General features: G+C 36.5%; 1 protein-coding gene and 1 pseudogene across 2 annotated transcripts in view; both read left to right on the plus strand.

Annotated features, from left to right (window-relative positions):
- GABRG3 (gamma-aminobutyric acid type A receptor subunit gamma3) overlaps positions 1-25,176 on the plus strand; it is a 723,796-nt gene that overhangs the window by 360,430 nt on the left and 338,190 nt on the right. For both annotated transcript variants that reach the window (XM_047738864.1, XM_047738865.1), the window contains exons 4-5: positions 10,560-10,780; positions 12,983-13,065. In XM_047738864.1, coding sequence (XP_047594820.1) covers positions 10,560-10,780; positions 12,983-13,065 — 304 coding nt within the window. The remainder of the gene's footprint in view (positions 1-10,559; positions 10,781-12,982; positions 13,066-25,176) is intronic.
- Positions 24,148-25,176, plus strand: part of LOC125103745 (glia-derived nexin-like) — a 223,922-nt pseudogene continuing 222,893 nt past the window's right edge.

Genomic DNA, 25,176 nt, shown 5'->3' on the forward strand with positions numbered 1-25,176 from the left:
CCACAATGCTTTGGACTTGAACTTAATCACAAGAGGAAATTTGTAATGAAGTCAAATACTTGGAATTTAAAGAACACCCTACTAAAGAATGAATGGGTCAACCAGGAAATTAAAGAAGAATTTAAAAAAATTCATGGAAACAAATAAAAATGAAAACACAATGGTTCTAAAGTTTTCATACAACTATGGTGGTCCTAAGAGGGAAGTACAAACCAATAAAATCCTTTCTCAAAAAGTTAGAAAAAATCTCAAATACACAATCTGAATATACTAATAAAGTTGCTGGAGAAAGAACAGCAAATAAAGCCTAAACCAAGCAAAAGAAGAGAAATAATAAAGATTAGAGCAGAAATCAATGAAATAGAAACCAAAAGAACAGTAGAACAGATTGATGAAACTTGAAGCTGCTTCTTTGAAAAAAATTAATATCAATGATAAACTCCTAGCCATACTTCTAAAAAAGAGAAAGGACTCCAATTAATAAAATCATGAATGAAAGAGGAGAGATCACAACCAATACCAAGGAAATACAAACAATTATAAGAACATATTATGAGCAAATATATGCCAACTAATTAGACCTGATAGAAATGGTTGCATTCCTGGAAATGTATAAACTATGAAAACTGAAACAGGAAGAATAGAAAACCTGAACAGACACATAACTGGTAAGGAAATTGAAGCAGTGATCAGAAATCTCCCAACAAACAGAGTCCAGGATCAGAAGGCTTTCCAGGGGAATTCTACCAGTAATACCTATTCTTCTGAAACTGTATTAAAAAAATAGAAATGGAAGGAAAACTTCCAGACTCATTCTGTGAGGTCAGCATTACCTTGATCCCTCAAAAAGAAAAAGACCCTATCAAAAATGAGAATTACAGAATGATATGATCCTTTCAATTGATGCAGAAAAAGCATTTGGCTAAATGCAGCATCCTTTCTTGAATAAAACTCTCCATAGTGTAGGGATAGAGGGAAGACACCTCAATATCATAAAAGCCATCTATGAAAAGTGCACAGTAAATATCACTCTCAGTGGGGAATAATTGAGAGCTTTTCCTTTAAGGTCAGGAACACAACAGAGATGCCCACTCTTACCACTGTTGTCCAATATAATATTAGAAGTCCTAGCCTCAGCAATCGGACAACAAAAAGAAATAAAAGGCATCGGATGGCAAAGAAGAAGTCAAGTCTCACTCTTCACAGATGACATGATACTTTATATGGAAAACCCAATAGACTCCACCCCACAATTACTAGAACTCATACATGAATTCAGCAAAGTGGCAGGATATAAAATCAACCCACAGTTGGGGCGCCTGGGTGGCTCAGTGGGTTGGGCCGCTGCCTTCGGCTCAGGTCATGATCTCAGAGTCCTGGGATCGAGCCCTGCATCGGGCTCTCTGCTCAGCAGGGAGCCTGCTTCCTCCTCTCTCTCTGCCTGCCTCTCTGCCTGCTTGTGACCTCTCTGTCAAATAAATAAATAAAATCTTTAAAAAAAAAAATCAACCCACAGAAATCAGTTGTATTTCTATATACTAACAATGAGACAGAAGAAAGAGAAATTAAAGAATTGATCCCATTTACAATTGCACCAAAACCCATAAGATATCTAGGAATAAACCTAACCAAAGAGGTAAAGGATATATAGAATATATATATTCTATATATATTTCTAATATATAGAAACTACAGAACACTTAAGAAAAAAATTGAGTAAGACACAAAGAAGTTGAAAAACATTCTATGCTCATGGATTGGAAGAATAAATATTGTTAAAATACCTATGCTACCCAAAGCAATATACGCATTCAATGCAATCGCTATCAAAATACCATCATTTTTCACAGAACTGCAACATATAATCTCAAAATGTGTATGGACCCAGAAAATACCCCATATACCCAGAGAACTGTTGAAAAAGAAAACCAAAGCTAGTGGCATCACAATTCTGGACTTCAAGCTATATTACAAAGCTGTGATCATTAAAAAAAAAATACAGTACTGGCACAAAAATAGTCATATAGATCAATGGAGCAGAATAGAGAAACCAGAAATGGACCCTCAACTCTATGGCCAACTAACCTTCAACAACACGGAAAAACATATCCAGTGGAAAAAAGACAGTCTCCCCAATAAATGGTGCTGGTAAAAGTGGACAGCCACATGTAGAAGAATGAAACTGGACCATTTTCTTACATCATACACAAAGATAAACTCAAAATGGATGAAAGACCTAAATGTGAGACAGGAATCCCTCAAAATCCTAGAGGAGAACACAGACAGCAACCTCTTCGACCTCAGCCACAGCTATGTCTTGCTAGACGCCTCTCAAAAGGCAAGGGAAACAAAAGCAAAAATGAACTATTGGGACTTCATCAAGATAAAAATCTGCACAACAAAGGAAACAGTCAACAAAACTAAAAGGTAACCTATGGAATAGAGAAAGATATTTGCAAATGACATATTAGATAAAGGGCTAGTATCTAAGATCTATGAAGAAATTATGAAACTCAACACTGAGAAAACAAAGAATCCAGTCAAGAAATGAGCAAAAGATGAACAGACATTTCTCCAAAGAAGAAAGACAAATGGTCAACAGACACATGAAAAAATGCTCCACATCCCTTGGCATGAGGGAAATGCAAGTCAAAACCACAATGAAATACCACCTCATACCAGTCCATATGGTCAAAATTAACAAGACAGGGAACAACAAATGTTGGCAAGAATGTGGAAAAAGTGGAACCCTCTTCTGCTGTTGATGGGAATGCAAGCTGGTATGGTCACTCTGGAAAACAGTATGGAGGTTCCTCAAGAAGTTAAAGATAGAGCTACCCTACAACCTAGCAATTACACTACTAGGTGTTTACCCCAAAAACACAAATGTAGTGATTCAAAGGGGAACCTGTACCCCAATGTTCATAGCAGGAATGTCCACAATAGCCAAACTGTGGAAAGAGCTGAGCTGTCCTTTGAAATATGAATGGATAAAGAAGATGTGATGTACATATACAAAGGAATATTACTTAGCTATCAGAAAAGATGAATACTCATCATTTACATCAACTTGGATAGATCTGGTGGGTATTATGCTAAGTGAAGTAAGTCAATTGTAGATAATTATCATACAGTTTCATGCATATGTGAAATATAAGAAATAGCATAGGGGATGGGGTGGCTGAGTGATAGGCATTAAGTGATGCAGTGAGCACTGGGTGTTATATGCTACTGATGGATTACTGAACATTATATCTGAAACTAAGTATGTACTACTATATGTTGGATAATTGAATTTAAACCAAAAACAAACAAACAAACAATGAAATACTCTTAAATACCTATATAACAACCCAAAAAGGCTATCTAAGTACTGTGCTGGTTATGAACTATAATTTTCTTCCCCATTTCAAAGAATAGAGAGATAATATCCAAAAGATAATAAAGATACTATCTAAAATTGGGCTCAGTTTTGCAATAGGTTTGGTAGGTTTGAAGACATGAAGACATGAATATCACAAACTTTGAGGAGTTGAACTTTCTAGGAAAGGGAAGGGGATTGAAAAATGTAATGCCAATAAATGTAACATCTGGTGTATGAGGCCTATCGGTCAGCTTGCTGTGTAACAAACCATCCTAAAAATCTGGGTTTTTATTATTCCTCATGATTCTTGGATTGGTTGTGTAAGCTGTATGATCTAGGATGGCTAGGTTAGGATTGGCTAGTCAATGATGGCATTACTCATCTGTCTAGGTGTTGGCTTGACTTTAGCTGGGGCCATGAACATGTCTGGGCATTTGTCTCATTTCTAGCAGATTGACCTAGAATCATTTGTTTGGTGGTTACAGGGTTCCCCCAAGCAACAAGAGGGGCCAGCCCCAGCACTCAAGACTTTCCAACTTTCTGCCGCTGTCACTTTTGCTATTAAGTCACATGGACAAGGCCATGGACAAAATAAAAATCTTTATAGCTGTTTTCACAAATAACTTTCCAAAGTACAAGACACACTTTTACCCTTCACCTATCTCTTTAAAGTTTTGCTAATGTGCACATAAAGATTCAATATCACAGATTTTCCACTTGGTAGTAAATTTGGATAATAATGTTTGTGAACTGTCATAGTGAATATTGAGACAGTGAGAGTTTGGGTAGCAAGGATAGGTGCATTTTCAAATGGAAATCTGAAAGTGGCAGAAACTGTGTTTAAGGAAAAATGAACACCTTTGGATAACTTTGTGTTGTACTTCTTATACTTTCAGCTAACCTTTGCCCGTAGATGAGTTATCTGAGCAGCCTATAATTGGAATGGGTCTGTGATTACCATTTTATAAAGAAAATTTCCAATGACTCATTTTACTAATATATTTATCCATCAGTACCAGGCATGGTGCTAATGTGCTTGGGATCTAAGGAAGAAAGCTTTTGCCCCCTGGGAATGTGTGTCTCCTGCAAACTGAATCTCCAAGTCCCTGTCCTTTATTAAACATTGTTTTTTTCCATTTGACCCTCTTCTATGTTAAAGGAAAGGGGAAAGTGTTAGGAAGTAATTTTCTGAGTTTTAGAAGTTACAAATTGATATCATTAAGAAGCATGATTTTTCTTCTGTTTTGTCAAAATGCTCCACATGTTGCAATAATTCATGGCCTATTTAAGAATCATTAAGCTCTCCAATTATTAAAACAAATTATGAACATAGATTCTCCACAAGCATGATTTAAACTGGGGGATTCTGCACATTCATCACGTGTTACACTCATTAGTATTTTAAACACATTAATTTCACAGCTACTTATCAATTATATAAAATGTTTATTTGTAAGAATAATTTTTTTCTTCTACAGAAAGGAAAAATGATTAATGACATTACAAAGAAAGTTTGAGAAACATAAAAGTATTTCTCTGTGGATGGGAAATGTTTCTTCAACATTTAATCAAATGTAGACACAATAAAACATCTACCCCATGTACCACACATACCATCTTCACTATACCCTCTTGAGTTAGACTTTCTGTCAGGGCTTCAGAATAAATTAGTATCCCTCCAAACCCCACTGTCCCCAATCCCAGAGCATCATGGTGTGCTCTTTTCCCTTACAAGAAAGTAATATTGGGGTTGGGGACAGGAATCCATGTCTCACTCCTCAAGCTACAACCTCACACATGGCTCTGATTACAGTGGTTCCCACTTATCTGTGGTTTCACTAGCCCTTAATCAACCTCAGTCCAGAAGAGATGACTCTCCTCCTGATCTATCATCAGGTCAGTAGTGGCTTAATGTTATGTCACAATGCTTATGTCATTTATTTCATCAGCTCATCACATACACATTTTATCATTTCAAATCATCACAAGAAAAAGGATAACTACAGTACTATAAGGTATTTTGAGAGAGATCACATTCATGTAACTTTTTAACAATACATTTGTTATAATTGTTCTGTTTTTAACCAGTTATTAATCTCTTACTATCTTTAATTGATACATTAAACTTTATCATAGGCATGTCTGTATAGGAAAAAAAAACATAGTATATATAAGGTTCAGTACTATCCATGGTGTCAGTTATACACTGAGGGTCAGAGAATATATACCCCCAAAGATGATGGGGAGAGGCAACTGTACTTCATGTAGAACTCAAACATACAAAGTTCTTTCCAGTGGCAGGAAATAGAACATGGATAGAAGTCATTCTATCTCATCTTTATTGCAAAATTAAGACAGAAAGTAGGGAAATGGAAAATTACTTTCAACAGTGAAACACTAATGTAAGCAAGGATATGGAAATATAAAATGTTAGAATTGGAAGGTCCTTACATTTAAGCTACATTAACCACCCCATTTTACAGATAAGAAAACTGAGTCCAAGGAAAGTAACCTCATGTGGTTTGCAAACAGGGTGAACAAGGAGGGAACTTCTGCATTGGAGCCCTTCCTCTCACATTTCCAGTGGTTTCTACCTCTAACAAATAGATTTCAATTGCTCTCAATCACCTCCAGGGAAGCAGGTTTTGACTGTGTAGTTTAGAACAATTGGTACTTAGCAGCTCAGTGTGACTTGATGAAAATTACTTAATCTCTTAGGTCTCAGTTTACCCCCTGAGAGGAAGGGTTATTATAGTCTTTTACTCAGTAATCAGAGCCTAGAAGGTCCAGAAGCATCTGTACCTCCTAAGAGTGACTTTGGATAATGTTCTCATCTTGCTATATAATTTACTGATTTCAGATCTGCATTTCAAAGTATTTTATTGTGAAGGTATATAACCTGTGTATTAATGGGAATAGGGATCAGAGACAATAGGAGAGGAGGGGTGAAGAGGAGGGCCCTATCTTCAGGACACTCTTTGTTTTGCCATTTTTACACAGCACCGTTGTAAGGCTAAAACTCTGGCCTGAAGGAGTTAAGGTGCCTACCCTCCTCATTCAGTCTACTCTGTCTGGCAGAATTGTTACTTGCTCATCCAGTATGCTTTTGAACTTGCTTGCTCCACTTATCTGTATGGCTCACTCCTGTACCTCACCAAGGTCTTTGTTATAAGTCACCTTCTCAATAAAGAAGGCAGCAACTCCTCCCTGCATCCCACTCCCCTTTCCAACTCTTTCTGGGTACCAGTTGGTACAGGCTGAGGAGTGATCCTCTTACAAACTGCTCCAGGTAATTTTGCATCCACGATATGTGTCCAGCATGAATCAACAAAGACTGTGCTCCATAGTTTCTCAGAGTCTGTAAAGGGGTTGTGCTCTGAAAACGCCATCCCAGAAATGGCACAACCCACTCTGTTTACATTTCACTTCATCACAAATAAGATGGCCAGACACAGCCCCAACAGGGTGTAAGGGAGATGCAATTCTACCACATATACACAGAGAGGGCTGGTGCAGTATTTGGTGAATAGGAGCAATGACCACCATAATCTGTATCTAGCTGCCAAATATTTTCTCTCTCCTTCGTCAGGGAAGATTCAGCCTATCCTTCTTCAAATGAAGCATCCCAAAAGGTCCACCTGGTCCCAGCCTCAAGCTCAACATTATTTGTATGTGTGCTGGCATCCACATTAATTCACATGGTTTTCCTTTATCCATTGACTCCTAAACAAAAAGTAAAGCTATTTGACCTATCCGCACATGTGTAATATATCTGCAGTGATGGAGAAGAGCCAGGAAAATCACAGTCAACTCACTGGTTTGCAGAAATTCTGAGACCCCACTGGACAGATCCTGAGCAGGCTCTGTTCCTTGGGAAGAAAGCATCTCCTTTGATTAAACTAATTCTGCTCCCAGGGTATGGCTCCAAAGGACTCCATTGTTCAAGAATTTATTATTTTTCCACTAACTGCATTGGTCATGGGAAAGTGGGTATTGGAGAAGAAGCCCCCATTAAGGTCTAATCAGATTTTCCAGATCACAATCTGCTCTTTATAGATAGTAATGCAAAAGTACATCTTAGTTTCAAATAGTCACAGATGTCTTTTCCTGACTTGATGGTCCTTTGGCAGTAGAACTCTCTAAAACCTAGCCAGCTTCTTACCTATTAAGAGAGTTTCAAATGTGCATAGCCACATTCACAGAACTTTTGTCAACGCAATTCTAGGGTCCATTAAGTGTCTTGGCTTTCCCATGTCACTGCCTCTCCCACCCTTTTACTTTCAAATGAACTCTTACTCCTTCTTTTAAATTAAGTACAAGTGCCTTGGCTATATCAGCCTTCAGTGGAAGAGTTAGACCTTGGTGTCTTATCCTGAAACCATATACAATTAAAGATTTTATAGGGTGGCAACTTAACCCATTTACCAATTTTTAGCAGTGGTCTGATTATTTCTGCAGAGCTGAGTTTCAATAGGCTTTTAACTCTCAAGGGATTTCTTGATATGATTTACTGATGGAGATGAGGAGCAGTTGCCTTTTCTAACCCTATAAGAACCTGTATGTGATTTATCTTTCTTTTCTCTTTCATAACTACTTTCCAACTGGACAATTACCTTCTGAGATAATTTCTTTCTTATGTAAACTTACCAAGCACAGTCAATAGCGGCCAACACATTCTAATTAATGTTCCTTTTCCAACCATTGTTCAAAGAGCTATGTACTCATTAGACATGCTCTGCCTTATTGCAGGTGTCATCTTTACCAAACATTTTACCCATGTGTGACATGAGCAACCTTGCTTCCAGTCCTAAGCCAACACTACATGTTATATATTTGTTATAGCACTCTTTTTCAAAGTACTGATTTTATTTTTATTGAGATAAAATTGACATTTAACATAATATCAGTTTCAGTTATACAAATAATGATTTGATTTACATATATATTGCAAAATGGTCACCACAATAAATCCAATTAGAAATATATTTTTCTTGTGATGAGAGCTTTTACGATCTACTCTTAGTGACTTTTGATTATGTAATACAGTATTGTCAACTATAGTCACAATGGTGCACATTGCACCCCTGGGATTTATTCATCTATTAATGGGAAGTTTGTACATTTTGATTCCCCTCACTGCTTCTCCCACTTCTCAATCTCCACCCCTGGAATCCACTAGTCTGTTCTCTGTATCCATGACTTCAGTTTTTTGTTTTGTTTTGTTTTAGTTTCCACATATAAGTGAGATCATAGGTATTTGTCTTTCTTTTTCTGACTTATTTTACTTGTTTCAGCACTGTTTGAAACCCATACTTATTTATTTATTTTTGAAGTTTTTTAAATTATTTTTTTAAAAAGAGAGAGCACACATGCATGAGTGAAGGAAGGAGGAGAGAGAGAGAGAGAGGGAGAGAATCCCAATAGACTCCTCACTTGCTGAGAGCCCAATGTGGGACTCTATCACAGGACCCTAAGATCATGACCTGAGCTAAAAACAAGAGTTGGACACTTAACTTACTGACTTTTGGTCTTCCAAACCCATTTTAAAATTAGTCAGTATACAACAGGAAATAACACATACGCATGCGCGGGCGCACACACGCACACACACATACACACAAACTTCCTCTTGTTTCTCTCTCTGTGTGCATTTCCAAGTTTAGAGTCTGTTAATGAGAGACATGTGCAAAGTTCCAGAAGGTGAAAATGACACAGAGGTTATTATTCCCCAGAGGCATGTTTAGGCAGGCAAATGGACAGAGGGGAGGACTTGCGCTGGGTCCCTCTGGATGTTGAGAGTTCATTCAGCCCTGAAAGTTCCCACAATAACCTGCCCCTCGTTTTGTTCCCCTAGCTGTTCAAATGCTTAAGCAAGACTCAAATTCCCTATACATAATTCTTTCCACATTAAAAACTTGGATGCTTTTTATCTTTTCTAGCTGGAATCCTAACCAAATTCATTTTTCTGGTTGCTATATGTGACCATCAAACTCGTGCTGTTTTGTTTTTGTTTTGTTTTGTTTTGTTTTAACCTTAACTGAATGTTTAATTCCCAGACTAAAATATAAGCTCCATGAAGGGAGAGAATTTTCTTGTCGGCAAGTACTCGGTCTTCAGTGATTTGCAGGGCACGGCATACTTACTGCAGCAAAGAGATGATGAATGAATGGATTCATTAATAACAAACAGGATCTGGTCAGTTGAATTAACTACCTCAGAAAGGTTCTTTAACTGGAAACTCAGTGGAAAGAATAAATGTGGGATTTGTTTAGAATTACTAAACCCACACTCTGTAAGAGTAATTCATTATTATATCTAATATGTAAATGAAATGAAAGAAATAAGAATCTCTAATAGTCTGCTTCTAGATCCTCTTTACTACGGACCTAATTGATGATAATCCTTTAAACTGTGCTTAGGGGGATGGTCTTTGGGATGGTACAGTCTCGGGACATTTCTTTAGGTCTCATGGTGAAATTGGTCCTATTCCACATCTAATGGTTGCAGCAAAGTCTTATTCTGTTCTGGGAATACCAAAATGTTTCTAGTTACAGAGGTCCTGTGAGCCTCACCAGCCTTCTGTTGAATTAGCAGTTGGCGTGGGTGTCTGTCACCTTTATAATTCTTTGTTGTTGCCTGTTTCTTACTTTTCTTTTTGATTTGAGTGTGTGGTTCAATAAGACTTTAAAGTGAAAATGATAATTATTATATAAGCTAATACTGTATGGATCTATGCCAGACACTAAGGGTTTTTCATTTAATCATCTCCTTTCTTCTTTATAACCCATTTAGGATGTGGGCATTCCACCCATTTTACAGATTAGAATGAGGCTTCAATAGGTCATATTACCTGTTAAAGCTTGGACTTGTGAATGCAGAGGGATCTGATTCTGGGCTTTCCATTATAGTCTACTACCACTAGCCCCTTATCACATTTTATGTGTTTATTATCATTTAAGACTTAGAGAATATTTTGTACATATCTTATCACATAATAATATCACTAATAATACAGGTTATCATTTGTTAAAATGTTTACCATGTTGAGCAAGGCACTATACTGAGAGCTAACAGAAAGGGATGTGGGGGATAAGGGTGTAAACATGAAGGAAAGCCAAACTTTTGACAAAGAAAACAAAGCATACAGAAAATTCATTAATAGAACCACTTTGCCTCTCCTTTTGCTCTGTTTCAGGAATATCAAATTGACATATTTTTTGCTCAGACCTGGACAGACAGTCGCCTTCGATTCAACAGTACAATGAAAATACTCACTCTGAACAGCAACATGGTGGGATTAATATGGATTCCAGATACAATCTTCCGTAATTCTAAAACTGCAGAAGCTCACTGGATCACCACCCCCAATCAGCTCCTCAGAATTTGGAATGATGGGAAAATCCTTTATACTTTAAGGTGAGATGTTGGTGGATTTTTAATCACTGACTAGTTGATAATTTAGATCATTGTAGAGATGGGACCCTATTTTCATTGTTGCATTCTATCACTTCTCATGTTCGACAGGCTACAGGATCCTGAAAAAGTTTGTTCCAATGTCACTATATGTGAAAATAAAGAATAAAGGCATACAAATGATCTTCAATGAATATAAACTGATTCCTTCATCAGAATCCATGTCTGTTGGAAGTGGGCTGTGGAATTTTCTTTAATATATTTAACCCATGGGTTAAATATATTTAAGGCTAGAAAAATAAAGATGTCTTGGTGTACTAATTAACAAATGTAATCATAACCAAATTTAAGACCACAGGAAAAAAAGAGCACAGAGGACATTTCCCAGTACATCCTTAATGGAAGTGGCAGCTACAGTGTAATGAGTCTTCCTGGGGGCCAGGCAGCCCTTACAAAGCTGGGCAAGGTAAGAGAAACTGCACTTCAAAGACGTGAATTGACTTGCTTGTCCAAAGTCACCATTGAGAACTAATGTTATCAGAATTTATGCCTGTGTCTGTATCTCTCAGAAGTCTTTCCACAAGGCTGGCCCAAGTCTAAGTGAACACCAAGCTGTAACATACCAGAGGGATACCCTGCACCTTGGGCAGCTTTTCTGTTTGCCTAGAGTTAGGATCAGGGTAGTATCCTCCAGACACTGTTGTCCCCACTGCCCATGATCTCTTAGGAGCACTATATGTGCTCACTCTCTTCTATCACTTTCTTTCACCACCTTTGCAGCACCATGGCTCCTCTCTCTGTCTCCTGCTCCTGCTTTTGTGAAGCCTTCTCCTTCTGTTCTTTCTGCCTCAGGACTTCCTCATTACTTCACTCACTTTTCTCTCTCCTGCTGGCTTAACTAATCCATTTCCACATCTATTCTGAGGTTTCCCACATGCCTACCTCCAACCCAGAACTTCGTGTCTGTAGTCCAGATGCTTGGAGCCTCCTGCCTATGGGATGTCTCCTCCTGAGTGTCTGAAAGGCATTGTAAATTCCACATGCCTCAGGAGAAGGTGACTTGTCTAACTCTTCTGACCCATTTATCTTCTTGGCTTAGTGAAGCCCACCACCAGCCCCTGGGCACTTCTCTTCTCTCACCCCTACATTTAGTAAATGAGCTCTTAATTGCAGGTGAGTTGTGGCCACGCGAAGTCTATAACTCAGAATGGTAAACAAGTATCCACATCACAAACAAAAGTACAGATTAAAACCAAAAGAAGTGGAAGATTGGAGAATTTCAACTTTCAGGGAAATAATAATTTTGGCAGGCGGGGAACAACAACAACAAATCCACAGCAGGTAGCTCAGCTGATGGATTATATTCAGAGAGTTGGAGTCTGTAACAGGTTTTTCCACATTAGTCTTAAAGGAGTGCAGAGGAGACTCTGAAGTGAAGGTGAGCCTCAGCAAACCAGATTGGGGACATCACCTATCCTGGGATCCTTCATAGGAACTCGGGCCCCAGGGCTGTCTGTTCTTTTTTTTTTTTTTTTTTTAAAGATTTTATTTATTTGACAGAGAGAAATCACAAGTAAGCAGAGAGGTAGGCAGAGAGAGAGGAGGAAGCAGGCTCCCTGCTGAGCAGAAAGCCCGATGCGGGGCTCGAACCCAGGACCTGGGATCATGACCTGAGCCGAAGGCAGCGGCTTAACCCACTGAGCCACCCAGGTGCCCCAGGGCTGTCTGTTCTTGAAGGATGCAATGCACACGCTTATATAGCCACCACCTGCATAGTCTAATGAGAGTGTTGTCCAAATATGAAGTCCTTTCTACAAGTGGATTAGTTTGGCATTATACCTATTTAGAGAAATACACTAGTTTGAAAATGGAAGGTTTTAATTCAGTCAAACATATTGAAGACAAAGACATACACAATAATAGTTGTTTTTATTTGTCTTCTCTCTGACTTGGGCTTTATTTCTAGACATAGTTTGGAATTTTTAGTAACTGAAATTCTCTCTGCTACCAATAATTAAAAACAGAACAAAATAACACAAAAGCCACTAAATGGCTATCCCTGAATGGCACCAATGCCAAGAGTGAGTTAAGTGCACTGCTCTCACTCCCAGTTGTGGTAAAAGGTGACTGATCCTTAGCTTTGACCTGGGACTTTTCTGGGTTGCTCCTGGCTGACCTCAAGAGTGACCCTTGGCTCTCCTGCAGGCTCACTATAAATGCAGAATGCCAGCTGCAGCTGCACAACTTTCCCATGGATGAGCACTCCTGCCCGTTGATTTTCTCCAGCTGTGAGTACCAACTTGGGGTATAAATGCTGTGTAAAGGAATGTCTGTCTAATGTTGATTTATGGCAGATGGTCATGAGATTGATTATAGCATCATTACGTGACAGAAAAAATAGATAATGATTTTGGTATTAGACACATGGGTGTTTTCACTCTATTGTGTAGGACATATGCTACAGAATAGGTAACTTTGGAAAAGCTGTGAGCAACTTGACCATTACTTATAATGATGAAAGTGTCAGAAATTGGTGAACAGTTGACTTACAAATAACCTTTATGCTAATGAGCTGTGCATATTATTCTGAAGTATACAAAATTCATTTGTGATATTTTTGGGTTTAATATTATCTTCAAGCAAGGCATTTTGTCTTCTGAATAGAAAGATAAAAATTTATTTAAATATATTTACATTTGTTTTATTGCAGTACTGTAGAATTTAATTTTTCACTATTTTATTTTCTAATATCTTACATATGATTAATATTAGCTAATAAACTAAATTCTTCAAGACAATTCTAGTGCATACAAGGATACATAAAAAAGGAAATATCAAATTTATATGTTTATTTATAAAATAACATTTTAAATAAAGCTCAATAGGGAAATATATCTGTAGAATTTAGGAAGTTCCTTTTAAATGTGTTGATCACAAGTAGCTAAGTATGACTCATAAGAATTTAATTAACTTTATTGGCTCTCCATAAAATTGCATATAGAGCTTGACAAACAAATGTGATGAAATCTCAAGCAGAGCTTTTGTGGCTTCCCTCGCTGGACATTAAAGTGAGAAGACAAAAATGAAATAAGAGATGAACACACTTTACAGTTCATTTTAGGCAGAGAAAAAGACAAGGTAGAAAGAAAAATTTCACTGATCTACACTGGGCAAAAATATTCTTTTGCAGAGATTAGTTTAATTAGTTGAATCCCAATTTAAAATAATTTTCCCCAAAATCATTATATATGTTGATAACACATATTTTTAATGCTTAACAAGTAGATGGCTAATGTCTGTGAATGTCTGGTAGACTTGCCTGTAGATTTATTTAGGCCTGCTATTCTCTATTTATTTAATTAACTTTGAAAATTATGGAACCATTCAAATAGTCTATTTCTTTGTGAGTCAGTTTGGTATATATGTATATAATTTTCCTAGTAATTTGTCCACTTCACTATTTACCAATGTTCTCAGTGAACCCAATTTAGCTATGTAGACCCTTCCAATGCTCTGATATGTTATTAATTCATCTATTTACTTTATAACTTTAATGGTTGTTTCTCATTATTTTAGACATCCTATATTTTGCTTTTTTTCTAGTTCTTTATGCAATTTGACAACATCTTATTTCTTCACTAAATTTTTAATGTCATCTTCCATTTATTTAAATTTCCAAAACTTTCTGATATCTTTGTGGGAGCAACTTGCAGACTTTGTTGTTTTGTTTTACTCAGTTACATGGTAATTCATTTACGTTTCTGTTCAATAAGTAATTTTTCGTTTGAGCTCATGTTTCTTGTAATTTTTTTCTGTAGGATTTCTTTGGGGCTTACATTTAAAACGGGTTTTTCTAAGGAAGTTTTGCTTTGGTTTTGCCTGGTGTCTCTATAACTTTAAAGTTTAAACCTGGATTCCTAGGCTACAGAGTTGGTATGAATTCTAGCTACATATCTGTGATTTCAGGTTGTGATTTTACATTCCTGGAAGGAATTTTTTGCTTTTCTATTGTTCCCAGAGCCAAGTCAGGACAGGGAATCTACTTTTAGGGGGAGTTTCTCCTGAGTCCACAAGCTGAGGAACCCAGTGTCTATCAACAGATGCGTGGATGAGCAACCAGTGTCTATCAACAGATGCATGGATAAGCAAAAAGTGGGAGAAAGGATAAAAGATCATGATCCTACTATATATTGTCTATATGAGACACAATTTAGATTCAAAGACAAATCATTTGGAAGTGAAATTATGAAATAAGATATATAATGCAAGTAGTGACCAAAAGAGAGTTGGATTAGTTATATTAGTATAAAACAATAACAGATATTAAAGAAAATTGTTATTAAAGACAAAGAAGCACATTTAATAATAATAAAATGTATCAGCACATCAAGAAATACACAGTAATAATAAACAGGCATAATGTTCTAATACTATAACATTAAAATACATAAAGTAAAATTAAAATTTAAGTAAAAATTGACCTATCTGGAGGGAAAAAACAGACAACTCAGCAATAATAGTTAGATATTTTAATAACCCACTTTCAAAAATGGAGAGAAAAAACTGTAAATAGGAGGTCTACCAGGGAAACAGAAGACCTGAATAGTACTTCAAAGCAACCAGATCTATTAGTATATATAGAGTAGTCCACTGAACAACAACAGAATATATGTTGTTCTTAAGTGCACAGGAGGCTTTGTGCAAAATAAGCCTTATATTAGGTAATGAAGTAAGTCAATAAATTTCAATGGATTAATGAAGATTACAGGATACAAGAGCAATATACAAACAACATTTGTATTTCTATAAATTATAAAATGAAACCTTGAAGAAGAAAGTAAGAAAACAATTAATTTACTAAAGTATCAAAAAGAATATAATACTTAAGAGTGAATTTAGCAAAATAAGTGCAAGAGTTGTATGTTGAGAACTACAGAAATGTTGAAAGAAAGGAAAGAAAATCTAAACAAATGTAAAGGCATTCTATGTTCATGAACTGAGACTTAATGTTTTTAAGGTGGTAATGCTTTTCAAAATAATCTATAGATTCAGTGCAATACTTATCAAAACCTCAGCTGGCTCTTTTCCTCTGAAATTGACAAATTGATTCTAAAATTTATGGAGCAATTAAATAAATCTAGAATAGCTAAAACAATCTTGAAAGAAGAACAAATTTAGAGAGCTCACACTTCTGATTTCAAAACTTACTACTAAGGTACAATAATGAAGACACAGTGTGGTGTGGTGCTGCTATAAAGATAGATATACAGATATACTCAAATCCCATCAACTGATGAACAGATAAAATTTGATATGCTCATACAACAGAATATATCTTCCCCTTAAGTAGTTTGGGAAAAGAAACAAATCTCCCATGCAGAAGAATTCCAAATAATTTATATAGATATTCCACCCTCATGGAGGTAGAACATAATTCCTTACCCCTTAAGACAAGGATGAGCATAGTGACTTCCTTCCAAGAAACTTATCATAGAAAGGGATAAAATGAGCCATTTTATAGTGGAGAAAACTGACAAACTCTACTTCAGCTAGGTGATTAAGGTCAATATGAACAGATAAAAATCGTATTGATAGTAGGTACCCTTCATATGATGTGATGATAATGGCACTTCCTCCTGTGCTCTCCCTTCTAAAAACCCATAACCTCATATAATCATAAGGAAAACACCATACAAATCTTAATTGAGATACATGTTACAAAATCTTGAATAGTACTGTTCAGAAATGCCAATGCCATTGAGAACAAGGAATGCCTGTGAAACCATCATAGCCAAAGTGGTATCTTGGATGACATCCCAGAATAGAAAAAGAGCATTAGGGGCAAACTGATGAAATCTGAAAAAAGAAGACTGGACAATAGTGTACCAGTGTTGACTCATTAATTGTGGCAAATGTACATATTAGTGTAAGATATGAATAATAGGGGAAACTAGGTGTAGTGTATTGGGAACTACCTGTAGTATCCTTATATTTTTTTCCATAAGTTTAAACCTATTTTAAATTTCAGCAAAGGAAACAGTAGACAAAACCAAAAGACAATCTATAGGATACAAAAAGATATTTGCAAATGTCTTATCAGATAAAAGGCTAATGTCCAAAATCTATTTTTTAAAAAAAACAACTTATTATACTGTTGGTGGGAATGCAATCTGGTACAGCCACTTTAGAAAACAATATGGAGTTTCCTCAAGAAGTTAAAAATAGAGCTACCTTATGACCCAGCAATTGTACTCCTGGGTGTTTACCTCAGAGATACAGATATAGTGAAAAGAAGGCCATATGCACCCCAAAGTTCATAACAGCAATGTCCACAATAGCCAAACTGTGGAAGGAGTCAAGATGCCTTTCAACAGATGAATGGATAAAGAAGATGTGGTTCATATATACAATGGAATATTACTCAGCCATGAGAAAGGACAAATACCCACAATTCACATTAACATGGATGGAACTGAAGGAGATTATGCTTAGTGAAATAAATCAAGAAGAGAAAGACAATTATCATATGGTTTCACCCACATGTGGAACATAAGGAACAGCACGGAGGACATGAGGGGAATGAAGGGAAAACTGAAGGGGAGGCATCAGAAAGGGAGGAGAACCATGACAGCATGAGAAACTGGACTCCAGGAAACAATCTGAGGGTTTCAGAAGGGATGGGGTAGGGGGATGGGTTAGCTCAGTGATGGGTATTAAAGGAGGAAATGTAATGAGTGCTGTGTGTTACATGCAAATAATGAATCATGGAGCACTACGTCAAAAACAAATGATGTACTATATGGTGACTAACATAACATAATAAAAAAATATTTATAATCTTAAAAAAAAACTTAACAAACTTAACACCCCCAAAATCTTTACTTCATAAAGATAGAAATATGAGTAATCATACTGAGGTGGCATTATAGGCCCAATTCCTAAATATAATTGGTCCAAATTGCTGATAAAGTAATATTTTAAGGGCTTAAGTGAAATAATAAGGTGAAAAATGACAAACAAAGATCCTATGCCTCTTCCTTCACTTCAGTGAAACAAACTTCTGAATTATTAGAAATTTCTGGAAACCCTGAGCCAGAAGTTCCAGCTTAGAGATCTCAGTGATAAACAGTCTTTTACAATGGTTCTTACATATTTTGGGGTCACATTCCACTTTGAGATTCTGGACAAAACTATGGTCCTTTATTCATATACTCAGAAAATTTAATAGGGTATTTTGAATCTATCAGCTACATAATTTGTAGTTCAGAGTTTAAAAACTCATCTAGTCCCTCTTGCTCATGTGTAGATGAGGAAACAGAAACAGATGCTGTCACTGTCCAAGGTTAAGGGATTAGAAATGGGATCCTCTGACTTCTGGAAAGTGCTTCTTCCATGGTATTAAACCAATTACTATTTAGTCTGCCTCAAAAATGACCTTGAACTTGTTCACTGTTAACTGTTTCTACCTCTTGGGGTTTCCACTCACACTCTTGTATTTCAAGTTCATTATATACATATATCCTGGCATTGACTTACTAAAATGTGTATATATATATATATATATATATATATATATATATATATATTCTGTACTTCTAACTGTTCAAAAGTTCTTACCCCTGGTGATAGTATCAAGCTTGAATGCTTTACCATAACCTACAAGATTCCTTCTTCCCTCTCTAACTTCACTTCATTCTGTCTTGAAAGTGCATGCTTTACCATTCCTTTTATGGATTTTGTCTCTTTTTCATTCAAAATATAGCTCTATACAACACTAATCTATCTCCTTTATATTTTCATTTTACCAAACTGTAAACTAAAGTCATCCTCAATAACTTGTATATAGACAATTCAAACACAAAGATCTAGTGTCTATGGATTTTACTCATAGAGTTTTAATTGCATTTAATTGCAAACCAAAAATAGCTTATTCTACAGTTTTTAGTTACATGATTTAATAATTTCACCTGCAGAACAACACATATGAAAGGAGTAAAATATAGTCATTGTGAGTAGAATGGAAGCCTCTAGGAGGATCATAATCATCATGACAATAGGATTATCCTCCATATTCCTTCATGGTTACTTGATGAGGAGGGATGTTTGCTAGCTCTTCTAGCATTCCATGAGCCCCTCATTCAAGAGTAGCTATGTGCTTGATGAGAAATGGCATCTGGTGGCCAATGTCAGTTGTGTTTCACTTTACTCAATTTCATGAGAAGTTTCTGTGAAGGAAGGAGGATACACTAACCTGTTGTGTTTTTCCTATGAATTTGGTTATCTACTCAATAACAGTACTTCACATGTACCAAGATAAATTTCAAGTCCACCCCTCCATTTTCTGTGAGCTTCTGATTGTTGATATGATCAGCTTCCTTCTGATGTTGAGATCTGATACCTCTTTCCATATCTCTTTTAATATCTGAAACTGCTATGCTATCGTATCTAGGATATTGCTTTCTATTCCTGATCTTGAATTATTTTTAAATTGTTCTTATAAGATATAATGAAAGATATATATATATATATCCATATATATGGATTATATATGATATATCTTATCTTGTAAGATAAATTGAAAATATATATTAGTGTCCCGGAGATAGTTATCTTTGATCATCCTTTAATTATTTTCCCTATTGTAGTCTGATATGTCAGAAATTTCTGTTTCTGTTTTTTCTTATCTAGTGCTCCTAACTCCAAGAAACTCATATTCTATACAGACGCCAAGATTTACTCTTAGCCCTTCTTCACTCTGTACCATGCTCTCCTATTCTATAGGGTAGGGGTTGCAAATACAATGAAAACACACACACACTCTCACAAAACAAAACAAAACAAAACAAACACAAAACAGAGCCACATCAAGAATTTCAGTGAATGACTCTGGTTACCATATGTATTTTTTTCCCTCATAAGTATACAGCAAGAAACACGACTACATGCTTGACAAACAGCAGCTGACATTTAATTTCAGGCTCCAGTGTACAACAGGTCATGGTGGAGATTATGGCAAAGTACATAAATTGCCTGAGAGAGAATCACTTTCAGTGTTTGCCAAATTTTACTTTGATGGAGCACAGGAAAGATTTGCTAGGTGTTTTTATTTCTCAAGGAGATTTGCATTTTTATATGAAGGCTTCCAATATTTTTAAAAGTCAACAACAAATTCATTTAAGATTAAATGTATAATTAAAACATTTTGTAGGTTAAAACTTTACTGACCAAATAAAATATATCCATGAGCTGTATAAGCAACAGCACAATCTCTGTATTAGCTTTTTCCTCTCTTTTACATTTCTTTTAAACTGTGTAACTGTTCCCTCTGAGTAGCATTGTGGTCTCTTCATTTTCCGAAGTGTTTATTTTCAATTAACACTCCTTGAACTTTTTTTATCATACTAAGAGAAATAAATGCAAACCAAAGATATAATTATACATTTTCTAGGAGTCACATCATTTTTTAAAGTGGGCTTCATGTTCAGCAGGGAGCCCAGTGTGGGACTTGAAATCATGACCCTGAGATTAAGACCTAAGTTGAGATCAAGAGTTGGGCACTTAACTATAAGAGCAACTCAGGCATCCCTCTTGGACTCACATTTTAAAAAGTTAAAACAAACATGAAATTAAATTTAATAATATTTTATTTAACAAAATTTATCAAAATATCATCATTTAAATATGCAATAAATGTGAAAAATGATTAGTGAAATTTTTTAATAAATTAGTATGGGACAGTTTCATAGTGTCTTCAATATCCAATGTGAATTTTATGTTAACCTCGCTTTTTAGTTTGGAGTAGTCACATTTCAATTACTTAATAGTTTACTTACAGCTCATGGCCAACTGTTGTTGGAAACCACAGTCTTAGACTCTCCCAGAGGTTTTCAAACCAGCTATTCATTTCCTTTAAATCTGTGTGATTTGCTTAAAATCATAATGTTCCTGATTCCTCTTTCCTATGTTGCTCCCTGTTTAGGTCGTTTACCTAAATACCTAGGTGTAGTCTGAAACCTATAAGACATTAATAAAAAGAAAAGACATTAATACACCTAAATACCTAGGTGTAGTCTGAAAGCTATAAGAAATAAATTGAAAAAAACACAAATAAATGGAAAAATACTCCACGCTTATGCATTGAAAGAATCAATATTGTTAAAATGTCCACACTACTCAAAGCAATAAGATACAGTGCAATCTCTATCAAAAGTCCATTCGTCTGTTGATGGACATCTAGGTTCTTTCCATAGTTTGGCTATTGTAGACATTGCTGCTATAAACATTCGGGGGCACGTGCCCCTTCGGATCACTACGTTTGTATCTTTAGGGTAAATACCCAGCAGTGCAATTGCTGGGTCATAGGGTAGTTTTATTTTCAACATTTTGAGGAACCTCCATGCTGTTTTCCAGAGTGGTTGCACCAGCTTGCATTCCCACCAACAGTGTAGGAGGGTTCCCCTTTCTCCGCATCCTCGCCAGCATCTGTCATTTCCTGACTTGTTAATTTTAGCCATTCTGACTGGTGTGAGGTGATATCTCATGGTGGTTTTGATTTGTATTTCCCTGATGCCGAGTGATATGGAGCACTTGTTCATGTGTCTGTTGGCCATCTGGATGTCTTCTTTGCAGAAATGTCTGTTCATGTCCTCTGCCCATTTCTTGATTGGATTATTTGTTCTTTGGGTGTTGAGTTTGCTAAGTTCTTTATAGATTTTGGACACTAGCCCTTTATCTGATATGTCATTTGCAAATATCTTCTCCCATTCTGTCAGTTGTCTTTTGGTTTTGTTCACTGTTTCCTTTGCTGTGCAAAAGCTTTTGATCTTGATAAAATCCCAAAAGTTCATTTTTGCCCTTGCTTCCCTTGCCTTTGGTGATGTTCCTAGGAAGATGTTGCTGCGGCTGAGGTCGAAGAGGTTGCTGCCTGTGTTCTCCTCGAGGATTTTGATGGATTCCTTTCTCACATTGAGATCCTTCATCCATTTTGAGTCTATTTTCGTGTGTGGTGTAAGAAAATGATCCAATTTCATTTTTCTGCATGTGGCTGTCCAATTTTCCCAACACCATTTATTGAAGAGACTGTCTTTTTTCCATTGGACATTCTTTCCTGCTTTGTCGAAGATGAGTTGACCATAGAGTTGAGGGTCCATTTCTGGGCTCTCTATTCTGTTCCATTGATCTATGTGTCTGTTTTTGTGCCAGTACCATGCTGTCTTGATGATGACAGCTTTGTAATAGAGCTTGAAGTCCGGAATTGTGATGCCACCAACTTTGGCTTTCTTTTTCAATATTGCTTTGGCTATTCGAGGTCTTTTCTGGTTCCATATAAATTAGCGAAATAAGTCAATTGGAGAAAGACAACTATCATATGATCTCCCTGATATGAGGGAGAGGAGATGCAACATGGGGGGTTGAGGGGGTAGGAGAAGAGTAAATGAAACAAGATGGGATTGGGAGGGAGACAAACCTAAGTGACTCTTAATTCACAAAACAAACTGAGGGTTGATGGGGGGAGGGGGTTGGGAGAGGGGGGTGGGGTTATGGATATTGGGGAGGGTATGTGCTATGGTGAGTGCTGTGAAGTGTGTAAACCTGGCGATTCGCAGACCTATACCCCTGTGGATAAAAATATATGTTTATAAAGCTGTAAAAAAAAAAAAGAAAAAGAAAAAAGAAAGGATGAATACCCAAGTTTTGTAGCAACATGGACGGGACTGGAAGAGATGATGCTGAGTGAAATAAGTCAAGCAGAGAGAGTCAATTATCATATGGTTTCACTTATTTGTGGAGCATAACAAATAGCATGGAGGACAAGGGGAGATGGAGAGGAGAAGGGAGTTGAGGGAAATTGGAAGGGGAGGTGAACCATGAGAGACTATGGACTCTGAAAAACGATCTGAGAATTTTGAAGGGGTGGGGGGTGGGAGGTTGGGGGCACCAGGTGGTGGGTATTGTAGAGGGCACGGATTGCATGGAGCACTGGGTGTGGTGCAAAAATAATGAATACTGTTATGCTGAAAAAATAAAAAATTAATTAAAAATAGATTAGAAAATAAAAACTTTAAAAAAAAAGGAAAAAAAAAACCCACCAGTGAGGGGTATATACTCTATGGAAAAGTGTTTTAATAGGTTCTGTAGGAAAAGTAAATGTTGTATAATAATGTAATCTCACATATTATCATAGGAAGAAACCTGGATAAATTTACTCCAACATGTCTGAAAATATTCATTTCTGAGAAACAGGATGGTAGGAATCCCTCACTTTTTAATCATCATTCCTGTTTCTAAATGTTTTGCATTGCATCTACCTTTGTTTTTTGTTTGTTTTTTACCTAAAAATGACAGAATTAATATAAATGTTGCAATGAATAAAATAATGAAACTGAAAAAAAAAAAAGTCCAATACCTTTTGGAAAAAACAGACACAAATCAATGGAACAGAATAGAAAGTCCATAAATAGACCCATGCATATATGCTCAATTAATTAATGACAGAGGAACCAAGAATATACAATGGAAAAGACAGTCTCTTCAATAAATGGTACTGGGAAAACATGAAAAAAAAAAAAGAAAAATAGTTGACCACTATTTTACACGTACACAAAAATTAACTCAAAAAAGATTAAAGAGGGGTGCCTGGGTGTCTCAGTGGGTTAAGCATCTGCCTTCAGCTCAGGTCATAGTCTTGGGGTCCTGGGGTTGAACCCATATTGGAATCTGCTCGACAGGGATCCTGCTTCCCCCTTCTCTCTTTCTGCCTGCCTCTATGCCTCCTTGTGATCTCTGTCAAATAAGTAAATACAAAAATATTTTTTAAAAAAGGATTAAAGATTTAAATGTAAGACCTCAAACCATAAAACTCTTAGAAGAAAACATAAGATGTAAGTTCCTTGACATAGGTCTCAGTAATGATATTTATAATCTGATACCAAAACCCAAACTAACTAACTAACTAAATAAATAAATATCTGGGGAAGCAACATACTAAAAGGCTTTTGCACAGCAAAGGAAACAAAAAAAAAAAAAAGAAAGAAAGAAAGAAAAGGCAACATATTGAATGTGATAAAATATTTGTGAATCATATATATGGTAAAGGACTAATATCCAAAACATATAAAGAATACATACAATTCAATAGCAAAAAAAAAAAAAAAAAGACAATTTGATTTAAAAGTTCCTTTAGTAATGTATGCCTTCTATTTTCCTTTTAGTACATACCTGCCATAACGAGATAGGAAAAAAAAATAAAAACCAAAGAGCAATGGAAACCAGTTTCAGCTGATCAAATTCCCCAGTTCTGTGGCTATGAAGCTAAAATCATTGCTACTGAATTTGATTGAGACAGTGGTTCACTGTGTTCCAATCCCTTCATGGCTATAGGATCCCTGAGGAATATTGACTTGGAAAAAGAATCTAAAGACATCAATGAGGTTCATGCTCCAAGTTAGGTCTCAGAACCTAGAGGGAGGTTACCATCTGCATCTCATGGTCAGTTGAACTGTATCCTTTCAAGGCAGGAAGGCAGGCTGGTCAGGACTGGAAGATTTCACTTAGCCTTATCACTATCAGGTTCCAGCAACATCTGATTGGCTGTGCAGAGGTACATACAAACCAGAAAGACTTATTTTTAGGAGTCACTAATACTTTCTTTATTACTATGTGTGCAGCAGCCAGAATACAGCCAAATGTATTTTATTCTAAGCCTTTGTTGATGTGACCTGGAGAGGGAACTAAGTACTCTTGGCTCATCCAAATGCTTTCATGACTGGTGTGTGTGTCTTAAAATAAGCTGAGTCAAAATTGCTTGTTTCCTGAATGCTGCCCAAGTGCATTAATGAGTTGGGCCTTCTGCCAGGTAGAGCATCCTGGCAGGTGGGGCTGTCTCCCATCCCTTTTGCTTTGGAGGAAAGGAATCACACAGCTCTTTGAAAGTTATTTTCCTTTGTTGGGAGGAGTTAATTACCAAATAGCAGATGGTGTGAAATGCCAGCAGTCATCCTATGTCCTTTGAAGCAAATGCTCAGGTGTGAGACTTCCAAAAGGAAACCTATCTTCCATGGGGAGAGTGGTGGTTAATTTTATGTATCAATTTGGCCATGCTATGTGTTGCTTGGATAACTGGTAAAACATTATTTCTGGGTGTGTCTGTGAGGGTGTCTTCAGAAGAGAGATTAGCATTTAACTAGTAGACTAAAATAGATTACCCTCTTCAGTGCTGGTACCTTCATCCAGTCCACTGAAAGTCCAAATACAACAGCAAGGCAGAGGATTATGAAACTTGCACTCATTACTCATTACTGTCTTCTCCTGCCCTCAGGCATTGCTTCTCCAGCTTCTGAGGCCTCCAGACTCAGACTGAGACTTACATGATTAGCTCCCAATTGTCAGGTCTATGGACT

Source organism: Lutra lutra, chromosome 7 (genome assembly GCF_902655055.1).
Source record: "Lutra lutra chromosome 7, mLutLut1.2, whole genome shotgun sequence".
NCBI lineage: Eukaryota > Metazoa > Chordata > Mammalia > Carnivora > Mustelidae > Lutra > Lutra lutra.